We start from the raw sequence: 14,454 nt of genomic DNA, 5'->3' as shown, positions 1-14,454 counted from the left end.
GTACTGGGTTTTGGCGAGGGAGGCTTGGAACAAAGCCCTTTTCCAGGCTACAAGCTTCATTTACTAGGCCAGGTCTTTCTGTGTGAATGTGCTTTGACTTAGGTCTGTTCATATGCATGGGGTAAACATGGGACAGCCTCTGCAGCTTCACTGCCTGCCAGACCCATGTCCAGGGCTGCCAGCTCTGGGCCCTTCGTGTCTGTTGGGGGTCACAAACTGAAATGGCCACAGGGGCTATCTGGGCAGGCAACACAGATGAGTGGGGATGGGGCCCCTTTCTGCACAGAGCAGCCTCTACTCAGCGGCCGCAGACAGGCTGCCCCATGAGGACACAGGCCCAACATAGCCTAATTTAATCTTCTAGAAGTCAGAATACTGAATTTTTATGTCAACTTTCAACTTTTAAATGTTAGCGGCAGACCAAACACAGCTGTAGGACGGGTCTGGCACGCAGGGCTCTCACTTTGCAGTCTCTGATCTGCAGGCCGAACAACGGCGAGAACTGTCTGGATCCCAAACACCCCCAGCCAAGCTTCTGAGGCCTTAAGGGGAGGCGGCCTTGCACAACTGACTGGAGAACAGGCCTGAGAACTGCAGCGTTCCTGTTTCCTGCTCTGCTTTAGAAGAGAGAGCAGAGAGAAAACCAGAGGGTCTTTTAATTGGAGGTAAGGGTGGTCCTTCAGAGTCCCAGGCGTGAGTCAAAGATGAGATCATTTGGGTGGCTCAAGAAGGGAAAAGGATTTATTAGACCATTTCCAGGACAGGGACCCAGGGGCAGTGGCTGGGTTCAGTGTTCTACACTCAGGAAAAAAAGGCAGTGAACACCCGCCTGACTGCCTTCCCCTGATCTAAACGACACCATCTCCTCCCCCAAGGAAGACACAGCCCTGGATGTGAACCTAGGAGGGTGGGAATGGCTTATGTCACTCAGTCTTTGAGGCAGAGCTTGGGGTGGGGATGCAGGGGCATCAGCCAATGTGCTCTCAAGGAGCAAAACTTGGGCATAAAAGGAATGGGCAGTGGAGCTAGCCAACTGTCTGGAGGTCTGGGTGACCTCGCAGCATGGCTGCTCCCCCCGCCCCCCACTCCTTGACACTTCCAGATGATTTTATCTTTATTTATAAACGAGGAAAGTCCAAGCAGCATTAATTTAGGGGAACAAAAGATGGAAAAAAAAGGGGGGGGCAGGAGGAGCTGGTGAGCATCCAGGAGAGGAGGAAGTAGGAAGAGCCAGTGTCCACCATGTGCCCCGGGGCGGTGGAGTGTCTATGGCTGCAAGGCTCTTCCTTCTGGCTCCCTGGCAGGCGGCCAGACAGCAGAGGAGGCTCTGTAGTGACTTTGGGACAAGCCCTTGAGCCCTGTCTGGCTGCTGACACACAGAGTGCCTGCATTTGCCCCCATCAACCTCCCACCTTCACCATCGCCCAAGTGAAGCAGCTTTTAACTCTCCTGCCCAAAGTCCTCTGAGAATTTCTTCACTTTCAGGAGGTCGTCTGCATTCACCGTGGGCCGGGTGGTGGCCAGAGACCGCAGCATGTCCGACTGTGAAGGCAAGAGCATGTGATTGAGCAGGAGCCAGGCTCCAGGTCCCCAACCTCCCCTCAGCACGCAACAGGCGCAGTCGAGGGTGGGAAAAGAGGCTTGCCTTCAAGGCCACCCCAGAGACCTGCTTGAATCTGCCTATGGCAGGGACCCTGTTCCCTCTCGAGGCAGCTCAGATGGGCCTCCTCCTGGTCTGAGAATCTAAGCTCCATCATTTATAACTCCCCTTAGGAACTTTATTTTGGAAACGGAGTCTCACTGTTGACCAGGCTGGAGTGCAGTGGCACAATCTTGGCTCGCTGTAACCTCCACCTCCTGGGTTCAAGCGATTCTCCTGCCTCAGCCTCCCGAGTAGCTGGGCTACAGGTGCGTGCTACCACACATGGCTGATTTTTGTATTTTTAGTAGAGATGGGGTTTCACTATGTTGGTCAGGCTGAACTCCTGACCTCAGGTGATCTGCCTGCCTTGGCCTCCCAGAGTGCTGGGATTACAGGCATGAGCCACTGCACCCCCAGGAGCTTTCTTAACTTTCTTAACTGCACACCCCCTACACCAGCCACAAGGGCAGACACTTGCCAGGACGGCACAGGTCATAATGAGAGGGCCAGGTTACACGGGTGAGGGGCTGCCTTTGCAGCTGCAGCACAGTAAGCCGTCCTGACACATTCACTGCCTCACTGCACCACACAAGCAACACCCATGGATTGATGTCATATTATCTGGACCTGACTTGACTTGCTAAAGAATATAAAATGCAGGCTAGGTGTGGTGGCTCATGCTTGTAATCCAGCACTTTGGGAGGCCAAGTTGAGGATCACTTAAGCCCAGCAGTTTGAGACTGGCCTGGGCAACACAGCGAGGCCCTGCTTCTAAAAAACAAAACAAAAAAAAAAAGGAAAAATTAGCTGGGCATGGTGGTGTGTGCCTGTTCCTGCTACTCAGGAGGCTGAGGTGAGAAGATTGTGTGAGCTGGTGAGGTCGAGGCTGCAGTGAACCATCATTGCACCACTGCACCCAGCCTTTATATGTACAAAATGCTAATGCTGCCACCAGCATCCTGGGCCCCCACTGAGTGTAACGGCTGGCACGCCAGCTTCCCTGAGCCACAAAGGCCATTCTCAACAGCCCAGGACATAGAAGGAGGAGGCTTTTATTTTTGAGACAGAGTCTCGATCTGTCACCCAGGCTGGAGTGCAGCAGTGCAATCTCGGCAACCTCTGCCTCCCGACTTCAAGTGATTCTTCCGCCTCAGCCTCCCGAATAGCTGGGACTACAAGTGCATACCAGCACGCTTGGCTAATTTTTGTATTTTTAGTAGAGACACGGGGTTTCTCCATATTGGCCAGGCTGATCTCAAAACTCCCAAGGTGATCCGCCCACCTTGGCCTCCCAAAGTGCTGGTATTACAGGCACGAGCCACCACACCCGGCCTGGAGAAGGCTGTTTTCATTCCGGACCCAAGCCCCCAATTTTCTGGGCTCTCTGCAGCCGCCTTCCCTCCTCCATCAGTCACTTACCATGCAAACCACAGGCTCTAAGAGTTTGTCCCCAGGGACATCCATCCAAGTCATCTCCATGGCTCCTGGGTCCCCTGGTGAGCATGGGGTTAGGAGGTCATCGATCATCACGCTGGGGTTGGTGCGGGAGGGGCCACAGACCTGAAACCAAATGGATCTGACTGGCTGGAGCAGCTGCCCCTCAGTGTCAATGAGAGGGGCTGGACCCCTCCGGTCTCTAAGGAGGTCCCAAAGAGAATGCTCTGGGTCCCTAGCATCTGAGGAAGATGGGCTCCTTCAGAAATTGGGCTGGGTGGTCCGAGCAATTCATGATATGCGTGCGATTCCAGCAATCTGTAGCCCCAGTGCCTTGATGTCTTCCTCATTAACACTGTCACGTCTCACCAGGAACACAGTGACATTAAAAGTGTGATATGGTTTAGCTGTGTTCCCACCCACATCTCAACTTGAACTGTATCTCCCAGAATTCCCACATGTTGTGGGAGGGACCCACGGGGAGGTAACTGAATCATGGAGGCTGGTCTTTCCTGTGTTGTTCTAGTGATAGTGAATAAGTCTCATGAGATCTGATGGGTTTATCAGGGGTTTCCACTTTTGCTTCTTCATTTTCTCCTTCCACCACCATGGTTCTGAGGCTTCCCCAGCCATGTGGAACTGTAAGTCCAATTAAACCTCTTTTTCTTCCCAGTCTCGGGTATGTCTATCAGCAGGATGAAAATGGACTAATACAAAGTGGTTTTCCAACTGAAGTCTCTGCCTTGGCAAAACATTCCCCGTGTCCACAAGGCTCATTCCCTCACCCCTTCACCTCCTGTCTCAGGCATCACCCCAGTGCCATCTGCCCTTCCCTCCATGCCCAAGACACCTCTCTCCTAATCCTGCTCCATCCCCATCCCCCTCTGAGAAGGTCACTGACTGTGCTGACTGTCTCCCCGCCAAGAACGAGGGTCCCGGGTTTTTGTCTCTTGGTCGCTCATATCTTCCCAGCACTAAGGACAGTGCCGGGCACAGGGGAGGACCCACAGCAAACACTCAGCAGAGATGTGCTGAATGAATGGACGGGTCTTCCTGGTTATTTCATATCCAGCACTCTCCAAACACTGACTTGGTGTCCACCCCGCACAACAGCACACAGTGCTGACAGAGGAGGCCGCAGCAGGGTTAGGACAGTAAAGTGGCCCTGTCCTCTGCTTTCACACACCCTGGGATGGCCACACTGCAGAAGAGCTGCAGGGAGGGGAGAGTGGGTGCAGCCCCCATGGCACTGGCCCTCCGCTCTCCAGGAAGCCTCAGAGACTTACCACCTAAGCAGCCGGGGAGCAGGACCAGGAGCTGGGGGAAAAAAATGAACATCCCGCTCTTGCTATGACATTTTCTCAGCAGTGGCCACGGGCACTCACCTTTTTGAAGTGTGTGGCCGACTGCACCTTCCTCACGGGCTGCATGAGGGAGTCCCGCACGATGATGCTGATGTCCGCACCCGAGTAGCCTTCCGTCTTCCGGGCCAGCTCGTGGATGTTTGCATCCGTGAGGTTGTGGGGAGTGCTCCCCAGATGCAACCGGAACATCTGGGCACGGGCAGCTTCCTCCGGCAAGGGGATGTAAATTCGCTTTTCAAACCTAGAGAGCCCAGCACACGGCAGGCGTTGAGAGCTGATGATGGAATGCTATTCACTGAAGGGGAGGTGCAAAGATTTGAGTGAAACGGACACACTTCACAGGCCAGTGATGCTGGCAGCACATCCTCAAAAAGCCAGCCTCACAAAGGGCTCAGCTTGGCAGGCAGGTGGGAAGACTCCAGGGAAAAGGGACCAGGGCTGCACCCTGGCTGCCAGCAGCAGGCAGACCATGACCGTGGTGGGAGGAAGCCTCCAGCTCTGGCTCCTCCTGGGGAAGACTCACCTCCTCCTGATGGCCGAATCCAACACCCATGGTATGTTCGTGGCTCCAAGAACCAGAGTCCCATCATTGTTATTCCCCACCCCTGTGGAGAAAGGGAGACAAACACGCAGACTCTGGACAGTTGCACGGGTCAGTTGAAACCTGGGGACAGACTCCGGGGGCTTTGCGTGTCAGCAATTGAAGCCATCCCTGAGCCACCCACCCCTGGCAGGGTCCCAAGTGAGATTAAACCACATCTTAGTCTGGCTGTGCCATGTGAGACCTGTGGCACTGCCTGCCATGGGAGGGGTGGAGTGGCTGGCGTAGCAGAGGCCTCAGGCGCCTCCTGGGAATGGAAGTCCATCCACGGTCTGAGGGGCTGGAGCCTCTCCATGGCTGAGGACAACCAAATCCAGCCGAAGCTCAGAATAAAGGCCAGGGTCAGCTTCAGGTGCAACAAGAACCAGGGGCCCCTGGGCCCGGCACACACCCTGCATCTGGACCAAGAACTCCGTTTTGATCCTCCGGGCGGCCTCGCTCTCATTTTCATTTCGGGATCCGCAGAGGGAATCCACCTCGTCGATGAAGATGATGGAGGGCTTGTGCTGCCTGGCCAGCTCAAACAGGTTCTTGACCAGCCTGTGAAGGTGAGAAAGGGGGTGAGGACAAGACGCTCACATCCATGCCCGCCTGGGCTCCCGGCACTTCCCTCTTCTCACCCTTCCCACAGGGAGGCGCAGGCCACAGTCATGCCAGGATTGCAGAAAACATGGTGGTGAGGAGCCCTCGGGCCGCACCGCACCAAGAGGAGCACACCCTGGCGTGGGCCCCGAACAGAGCCTCAATCCCAGGAGCCCCATGCACTAGCTCTGCACTTGGGACACGTCAGTCCCCTCCTTCCACGCCCGTCTCATCACATGCAAAACAGGAGTCAGTGTGGGGAACAATGTCCCCCACACACTGCCCCAACAGGGACTGCAACCCAGACCCCAAAACTATCCTCACTTCCTTTTCCTTCCCTTCTGGAGCACTTCCCCTCTCCTGGGTCCCTTCCACCTTCACCTGTCTTTGTTGGGACAGTGTCCCAGCCAATAAGCTAGCGACACACTGCTCTTGGGTACCCTCCCTGAAAAGCAAACCACTCCTCCCGGAGGTGACTCCACGGGGTGGGCCGCTGGGTCACTAGCAGGGCTGGGGCTGCCAGCAGAGCACAGCCTGGTGGCCGACTTACTTTTCACTCTCCCCCAGCCACTTGGACATCAGGTCTGAGGAGGACACAGAGAAGAAGGTGGAGTTGTTGGCCTCTGTTGCCACGGCTTTGGCCAAGTAGGATTTCCCCGTGCCAGGGGGTCCGAACAGCAGAATCCCCCGCCAGGGGGTACGCTTGCCTGCAACAGAGATTCCACAGAAGTGAGGCCTCCTGACTGGGGAAAGGAATAGGAAAAGCAGAGGGTCTCGAGTTCCACACACAAAGTAAGAGACGGCACTCTGTGAAACGACGGACTTCAGGGGCAAACGAGTGATGGGAGCTACCTTCCCTGCTGTGCCCTGTGCTGTGACCCCATGACCTTGCACAGTGACACCATCTGTCACTGCTTCCTGATCCTGCCCACCCTGTGAGGTGATCGTCATCTCAAAGCTCCAGCCACAGCAGTGTTGTGGACACCAGCGAGCAGCCAGGCCTGGCCCTCTGTGGAATGTGGGAGCTGAGTGACTCCCGGGTGCCTCAGAGTGCCAGCCCTGCGGAAGCCTGGAATTTTTACATTGGGGCTTGAAATGGCTCAACTCTCACCTGTGAACAAGTGTGGGAATTTGATTGGCAAAATGACAGCTTCTTTGAGGGCCTCCTTGGCCCCCTCCAGCCCGGCCACGTCGTTCCACCGTATGTTGGGCTTCTCCATCACAACGGCACCTGCAAGAGGGAGGCCGACCCAGGCCCAGTCAAGGGACATGAGCCAGCCCAGCTGCGGACCCACGTGCGTCCCCTGCCGCTGCCACCGGGCTGCGAGCCACTTACCCATCAGCTGTTCCTGCAGTTTCTTCTTCTCCGGATTATCCCCTTCACTGTCACTGTCACTGCTGGGAAAGGAGACGGAAAGTCACAAGCTGGCCCTTCAGCCTGGAACGCAGAGGTGCTCCCAGCAAGTCCAGGCTCCGCTGCCTGCACACTGGTTAAGGAACGAAGACTTCCTGGCTTAACAGTGCCATGTGACCCGCAAGCAAGTACTTCGGGGACATCTGGGCCGATGCTCTCAGCAGCTCACTTCAGGAACCCCCCAGCAAGCACCCCTATAACCCACCCTGTTTCTTCGTGGAGGGGATGGGAATCAGGATGTCGGCCCTCTCCTGAAGGCCGCAAAGGAAATGTGCTTCAGCTGGACTTAAAGAGCAGCCCAGGCCGGGCGCGGTGGCTCACATCTCACACTCTGGGAGGCCACCTGCAGTGGCTCACATAGCCCAGGCTGGGTGTGGTGGCTCACCCCTGTAATCCCAGCACTCTGGGAGGCTGAGGTCTGAGGATCGCTCAAGCCCAGGAGTTTTGAGACCAGCCTGGGAAACAGCGAGATCCTGTCTCTACAAAAAACAAAATTAGCTGGGCGTGGTGGCACGCACCTATGCTGCCAGCTACTTGGGAGGCAGAGGTTGCAGTTAACCAAGATCGCACCACTGCACTCCAGCCTGGGAGACAGAGAGAAGCCCTGAGGGAAAAAAAAAGCAGCCAGTCAAGCAACATAGCTGCCAGCAGCTTTTTTTTTTCTCTTTTTTGAGATGGAGTCTTGCTTTGTTGCCCAGGCTGGAGTGCAATGGCACAATCTCGATCTCAGCTCACTGCAACCTCCGCCTCCTGGGTTCAAGTAATTCTCTGGCCTCAGCCTCCCAAGTAGCTGGGATTACAGGCACATGCCACAATGCCTGGCTAATTTTTTTGTATTTTTAGTAGAGACAAGTTTCACCACATTGGCCAGGTTGGTTTTGAAATCCTGACCCCAAGTGATCTGCCCGCCTCAGCCTCCCAAAGTGCTGGAATTACAGGCGTGAGCCACCGCAGCCCGCACCAGAAGCTTTTTCTAGAGACTCCGGGACAGCATGTGCCCCGACTCCAAAGCAGCCACTGCCGAACGACAGAGAAGGCAAAACTGAAATCAAAAGGGAACTCCTGGGGAGAGGGCAGCCACTGCTGTCACCCCAGGGCTACTTCCTCTCTGTATGGAATTTGTAATCCTCAGAACTTTAATCCTCCTTGGAGATCCCTGGCCTCCACCCCTGCCTCACCAGGCCTCTCCCTCTGGGGATGGGAACGCGGTGCAGACCCTCCATCCAGGAGGAGGCCTCACCTCTGGTGAGACAGTGGACACCACCCACCCCTCTCCTGCCTGGGGGACCCCCTCACTTCCCCTCCCACGCCTCCGAGATACCACTAGTATTTGTGTTCAGATGACTGGGATCACCATGGTGGGCAAACCCCGGACCTGAGGTGAGAGGCTGTGGAGAGGACCCTGGCTGGGGTTATCAGGGCCACCCGCCCTGCACTGGGGGTCCAGGCTCCAGCCTGTGAGACCTCGGCAGGGCCCCTAACCTGAGCCGGCCGCCCCACCTGTCAGAGGCAGGTGACTCTTTGACAGTCACAGCAGCTGGTACTCATTGCATGCTCTCGTGTGCCAAGCTCCAAGGGCAGTGCCCACATCATCTCACTGCTCCCTACGGCAACGCTGGGAGGGGAGTTCCACGACCTTCCCTGTTCCAAGATGTGGAGATGGCAGGCACATGGGGTCCTGGCACTAGGCTGGGAGGTGGCAGAGCTGGGGTACTGTCCTGAGAGGCTCTACCATCTGCACCAAGCTCCCCTTGTCCCCATGACGTGTGGGTCAGACCGAATGAGACGATGAACATGGAAGTGCTCTGGGCCATGCTCCCTGAAAGCAGCTGCTGGCACTGTCATCCCTGCACTATGAGGACCATTTCCACAGGGAAATCCAAGGCAGCATGAGCGCCAGGAATGATGGGGAACCATGAGGAGGGAGCAGGCGCCTAGGCGGCCGCTGCAGACACTCACCCCTTGCCCTCACTCTGGTTCTCTTTGACTGGTTTCTTGCCGTGTTTCTCTTTGCTTCGTAAATAATCCTTCAGCTTCTCGGCCCGGTCTAGGTACTGCACACACTTGGCTCGAATGCTCTCCTTGGCCTTGTCGCTGTGGGCCTCATCTGTGAAAGGGAACACAGAGGGGCCCCTGTGAGGCTCCTGCATCACCCCCTCCCATCCCCTCCCATCCCCTCCCCTCTGGAGCGCGGCAGCCTGAGGACCCCGCGCACGCGACTCACACTTGATGGCGTGGAGGAAGTACTCCACCGCATGCTGGTACAGCCGCAGCGCCTCCTCGTAGTTCTTGGCTTTGTCCTCTTCTGTGGCTTTCGTCACCAGATCAATGGCTTTCTGGAAAGGCAAAGCAAACTGCTCAGCGCTTCCTTGGAGAAACAGAAAGTCGCTGGGGTCACAGGCATGAGGATGAGATGTGACGAGGGATGCCGCTGGGCCTCTGGATTTATTGCTTGTGGGCCGTTTCATTGGCCTACTTTTCCAACGTCGGCTAGAAAGGCCTTCAAAGGAGGCTTTAAAAGCCGGCCAGCCGTCTTCACAATAAGCTCAGACGGTTAAAAGCCACGCTCTGGATTTCAGCAAGTGGAAACCTGACCTAATATCTCAGGTCAGGGCTCAAGGGCCGAGTTCACGGGACTTTCTATTCTGCTGCCTCACGGGAAAGAGAAACAGACCCGAGCTGAGAGCCTGGCAGAAGAGACACGCAGGAGCAAGTGACTGCTGGTTTGCTTAGCAAGGAGGCCAGAAACTGCACCCGGCCTCAGGGCCAGAGAAGAGCCAGCCAGAAGGAAAGTCCTGCCCGACTGCAAGTTTCCACGGGATACACTGAAAGGCCTCTCTCCGCCTCCTACTGGCTCCACGCAGCTTGCTTCTCCAGGCTGCAGAGAGAAGACGGTTTCCTTCGCTGTCAGGAGCGACACCCCAGGAAGGGGCTCTTACACACAAGGCTCCACACACCAGTAGCTCCAGTAAGAAAAGTACTTGCTTGCTCCCTGCTACCAACAGAAGGGAACTGTGTCCCTCCGGAAACTTGTAAGAGCTCTGTGAGTGTCTCTGGGAATCTCATAAATCCTGTAGGCCAGTGCCCTAGGCTGAACTGAAAGCACCTCTGTGGTTTTATTATTTTTATTTTATTTTATTTTTTTTATTTTTTTTTTTGAGACGGAGTCTCGCTCTGTCGTCCAGGCCAGAGTGCAATGGCGTAATCTCGGCTCACTGCAACCTCCACCTCTCAGGTTCAAGCGATTCTCCTGCCTCAGCCTCCCCAGTAGCTGGGATTACAGGTGCCTACTACCACACCTGGCTAATTTTTGTATTTTTAGTAAAGACAGAGTTTCACCATGTTGGCCAGGCTGGTCTCGAACTCCTGACCTCAAGTGACCCACCTGCCTCGGCTTCCAAAGTGCTGGGATCACAGGCGTGAGCCATTGCGACCGGCCAATAAAGCACCTACATGGTTTTAAAGCCTGGTTTTAAAAACTGAAGCTTCACCAACGCCTGCAGGAAGCATGACCAGAATTCTCCTCCTCAGATCCAGCACCAGTTACCAGGCAGACAATCCCACCGCAGACCCACGGTTCCAGGCACAGCAAACAATAAACCTCCTGACCGGCTCTTGGCAGGGCCGGGGCATTTGTTCAGCCCTCTCTCATCTGCAAGGAAGAAGTCTCCGAAAGAAACACACACAGACAGCTTGACAAAACAGACAGGCTGGGGGAGGCTGGGCCGGGCTGACATGAAATGAACTCAGCGGATTGAAGAGATGAGAAGAGGGGTGAGTGCTGGCCATTATTTTCAAGCCTCTGCTGCCTCTACTACCTACAATGAATGGCTGGGAGCCCCAAACCTTCTTGGAAATGAGCTTAGGCACAGGCTTCCCTTGACTGTCCTCTTCTGCGTGATGTTCCTTCAGATGAGACAAGAAGGCAGTGCTCCTCTCCCTGGTGGCTTCTCTTCTGCAGAACAAACACCCCCAGTACCTCGGACTTTTTCACTCTCCGTAATATCATGTTTGGGTCTGTCCTTAGAACAATACTGAAGGTGTTCTTTGTCCTACAAGGAGCAGCACTGACCCATCCCCTCCCTCCTTCTGGAAACTCTAGTAACGCACCTAAGAGTGCGCTGGGGCTGGCCATGGTGGCTCAAGCCTGTAATCCCAGCACTTTGGGATGCCGAGGCAAGCGGATCACTGGAGGTCAGGAGATCGAGACCATCCTGGCTAACACAGTGACGCACCGTCTCTACTAAACATACAAAAAGTTAGCCAGGCATGGTGATGTATGCCTGTAGTCCCAGCTACTTGGGAGGCTGAAGCAGGAGAATTGCTTGAACCCAGGAGGTGGAGGCTGCAGAGAGCTGAGATAGCACCAGAGTGAGAGTCCATCTCAAAAAAAAAAAAAAGAAAAAAGAGTGCACTGGACTTTTCTGGCAATCACACACAGTTTTTCACACACAGGGGGTCCGAGTTTCAATGGAGAGAAACAGTTTTACAGAACAGGAGGGGAAGGTGACAAACTGCCAGCCCCGCCGCATCTCTAGTAACACATATGGCAAAAGATGAGGACAAAAAGGTGCTAACGGGGGCTGGCAAATGCTGACTGTAAAGGACCAGATGGTAAATAATTGAGGATTTGCCAGCCAATCTCTGTCGCAACAACTCTACCTTGGTGGCACAAAAGTGGCTGTAGACAGTATATCAGTAAACGAACAGGGATATGTTCCAATAAAACTTTATTTATAGACCCTGAAATGGGAATTTCATAGGATTTTCATGTGTCATGAAATACTTTTTTTCAAGTCATTTAAAAAATGTAAAAACCTATGACATTATGTTAAGTCATAATGAAGGAAACCAGCCACAAAGGACCACCTATTGCATGACTCTATTTACATAAAGTGCCCAGAATAGGCAAACCCACAGAGAAAAAAGGTAGATTAGTGGTTGCCCACGGCTGGGAGAGAGAGGGGTTGGGGGGAAGGGGTTTCTTTTGGAGGTGATGAAAATGTTCTCAAAAGTGATTGTGGTGATAGTCACACAACCATGAATATACTAAAAGCACTGAATTATACACTTCAAATGGGTGAGCTGCACTGGGCACAGTGGCTCACATCTATAACCCCAACATTTTGGGAGGCCGAGGTGGGCAGATCACACTTGAAGTCAGGAGTTCGAAACCAGCCCGGCCAACATGGTGAAACCCCGTCTCTACTAAAAATACAAAAAAATATTAGCTGGGCGTGATGGTGGGTACCTTGTAATCCCAGCTACTCGGGAGGTTGAGGCAGAAGCTGCAATGAGTTGAGATTGAACCACTGCACTCCAGCCTGGGCGACAGAATGACACTGTCTCAAAAAAAAATTAATAAAAATGAAAACATGTAACAGGTGAGTTACATGGTAAGCACACAAGTTATACCATAATAAAGCTGTGTTCAGGCCAGGCCTGGTGGCTCACACCTGTAATCCCAGCACTCTGGCAGGCCGAAGTGGGCAGATCACCTGAGGTCGGGAGTTCGAGACCAGCCTGGCCAACACGGTGAAACCCCATCTCTACTAAAAATACAAAAATTAGCCAGGTGTGGTGGCAGGTGCCTGTAATCCCAGCTACTCAGGAGGCTGAGACAGGAGAATCGCTTGAACCTGAGAGGTGGAGGCTGCAGTGAGCCGAGATCACACCACTGCACTCCAGTCTGGGAGACAGAATGAGACTCCGTCTCAAAAAAATACATTAAGAAAATAAATAAATAAAGCTGTGTTTAAAACTGAAAACCATTCTTGGTTCACAGGCCATAAAAAACCTGCCTGGGCAGACGGGATCTGTGGCTTCTGCTGGTGAATGGTGGGGTCTGGCTACCGACTCCATCTAATTCCTAACCTGGTACCCCAACTCATTCCATGTCTGCTCCTACTTCCGCCCTCCTCCACCTTCAGGTCTCTGAATGCTACTGGAACTCTGATGTCGCTTCTTCCACGAAGTCTCCCAGGCACTTTGTCAGTTGTTACTTAATGGACACCTACTATGTGCCAGACACACGTCAGGAATGCTTTACCATAATTATTCAATTTAAAGCCATCATCACAACAACCTAGAGGGCATTACCCCATTTTACAGACCAGGAAACTCGAGAGCCAAAGATTTAAAAACAAAAAAAAACCTAGCCCAAGGTCACTTGCCGGTGAGTGGCACAGCTGAGATTCAAACCCCGGGCTGAGGCCTGAGCATGTTGCTATCTTCTGGCCCCGCAGAACTGACAGCACCTAGAGGGTGGGTCAGTCGTTCACCCAGGTGGCGACATCCCAGCACCACCCTGCAGGATCTAGGGAATGAATGAAGGGTCGACGGCCGAGAAGAGGCAGTCGAAGATTGGGGAAGGGGCCAGGGCTTGTTCGAAGTGGGGCCGAGGGGCTTCCAGGACCCGGGACAGGAGAGGAGGGAGCGAGCAACGCTGTCTTAGAGCCCAGCCGGACCCCGGGCCGAGCTTCCCGACGGTGCCTGTGCGGCCTGGGTGAGGCTGCTCCCCACGGCGGTACCGGGGCGCCGGCTACACGAAGCGGCCCTGGGGCTGGGCCAGCCAGGCAAGGCCGGAGGGCCTGAGGGTAGAGACGCCACCCCGGCTCCGAGTGCGTGGAAACAGACACGGGCGGAAGCGGCGAGGGGACGGCCAGGGCGGGGTCGCGAGGCCGAGGCTGGGAGGCGCCCACCTGACCACCCGCCCGCCGCCCGGCTCTGCGGCCCGCAGGCCCCGCCGCCTTCGGCCTCCGCAGTCGGGCCGGGCCGCACCAGGTACCTGGAGGGTTGACGTTGTCATTTCATCTCCTGGGTCCGCCCCACACCCCGCGGCGCTGCTTGCGGCCTCGGTCCGGCCCCGGGGAGCCGAGGTACTGAGTCCGGCACGGAAAGCCCGGCGGTGGGCGCTGAGCGCGGTGCGCGGGCAGGGCGGCCGCTCGCAGCGGGAGCGGAGTCCGAGGGCGAGCGAGGAGCGCGGCCCAGAGCGGTCGGGTCCGAGCTGAGCGGCTGCCCCCTAGCGGCCACGGCCCGCACTGCAGGCACGACTCCCTGCCGCGGCGAGGGCAGGGGGCGGTTCGAAAGGCGGGGCGGACTGGGGGCGAGGGCGGGCGGGGAGGAGGTGGGACTAGGGCGAGGCGGACAGGGGGCGGGAACGGGGTGGGTGGGACAAGGCCGGGGCGGGGCCTGGCAGGCCGTACGTTCTCAGGGCGGGACCAGGGGCGGAGCGGGATAGAATCCGGAAATCCTGACCTCTCTTGGAATGACAACGCCCATCGGGCGGTTTTATCCTCACAATAAAACGAATTTATCAGAGCTTTGATTTCTCCATGTTTAATACTGCACGATTATAATTAGCCCCTCCCTTGTCTGGCTTTTGTGGGAATAAATGAGCTGGCTAATGTAAACAATG

The 14,454-nt window shown here is 55.3% G+C and overlaps 1 protein-coding gene across 1 annotated transcript; it reads right to left on the bottom strand.

The window, feature by feature from the left end:
- Nucleotides 1-723: 723 nt before the first annotated feature.
- Nucleotides 724-14,029, bottom strand: VPS4A (vacuolar protein sorting 4 homolog A). Its single transcript, XM_007993817.3, has 11 exons — nt 13,825-14,029; nt 9,262-9,373; nt 8,997-9,144; nt 6,960-7,021; nt 6,735-6,854; nt 6,174-6,330; nt 5,433-5,581; nt 4,964-5,045; nt 4,462-4,681; nt 3,062-3,202; nt 724-1,542 (listed from the first exon to the last, which is right to left on the bottom strand). Exons 1-11 carry the CDS (start codon nt 13,843-13,845, stop codon nt 1,441-1,443), a joined length of 1,314 nt encoding a protein of 437 aa, XP_007992008.1. The 5' UTR covers nt 13,846-14,029; the 3' UTR covers nt 724-1,440.
- Nucleotides 14,030-14,454: the final 425 nt, after the last annotated feature.

This window comes from Chlorocebus sabaeus, chromosome 5, assembly GCF_047675955.1.
Source record: "Chlorocebus sabaeus isolate Y175 chromosome 5, mChlSab1.0.hap1, whole genome shotgun sequence".
Lineage (NCBI taxonomy): Eukaryota > Metazoa > Chordata > Mammalia > Primates > Cercopithecidae > Chlorocebus > Chlorocebus sabaeus.
Note: the sequence above shows the minus strand (reverse complement) of the source record. Positions and strands in the feature narration are given on the sequence as shown.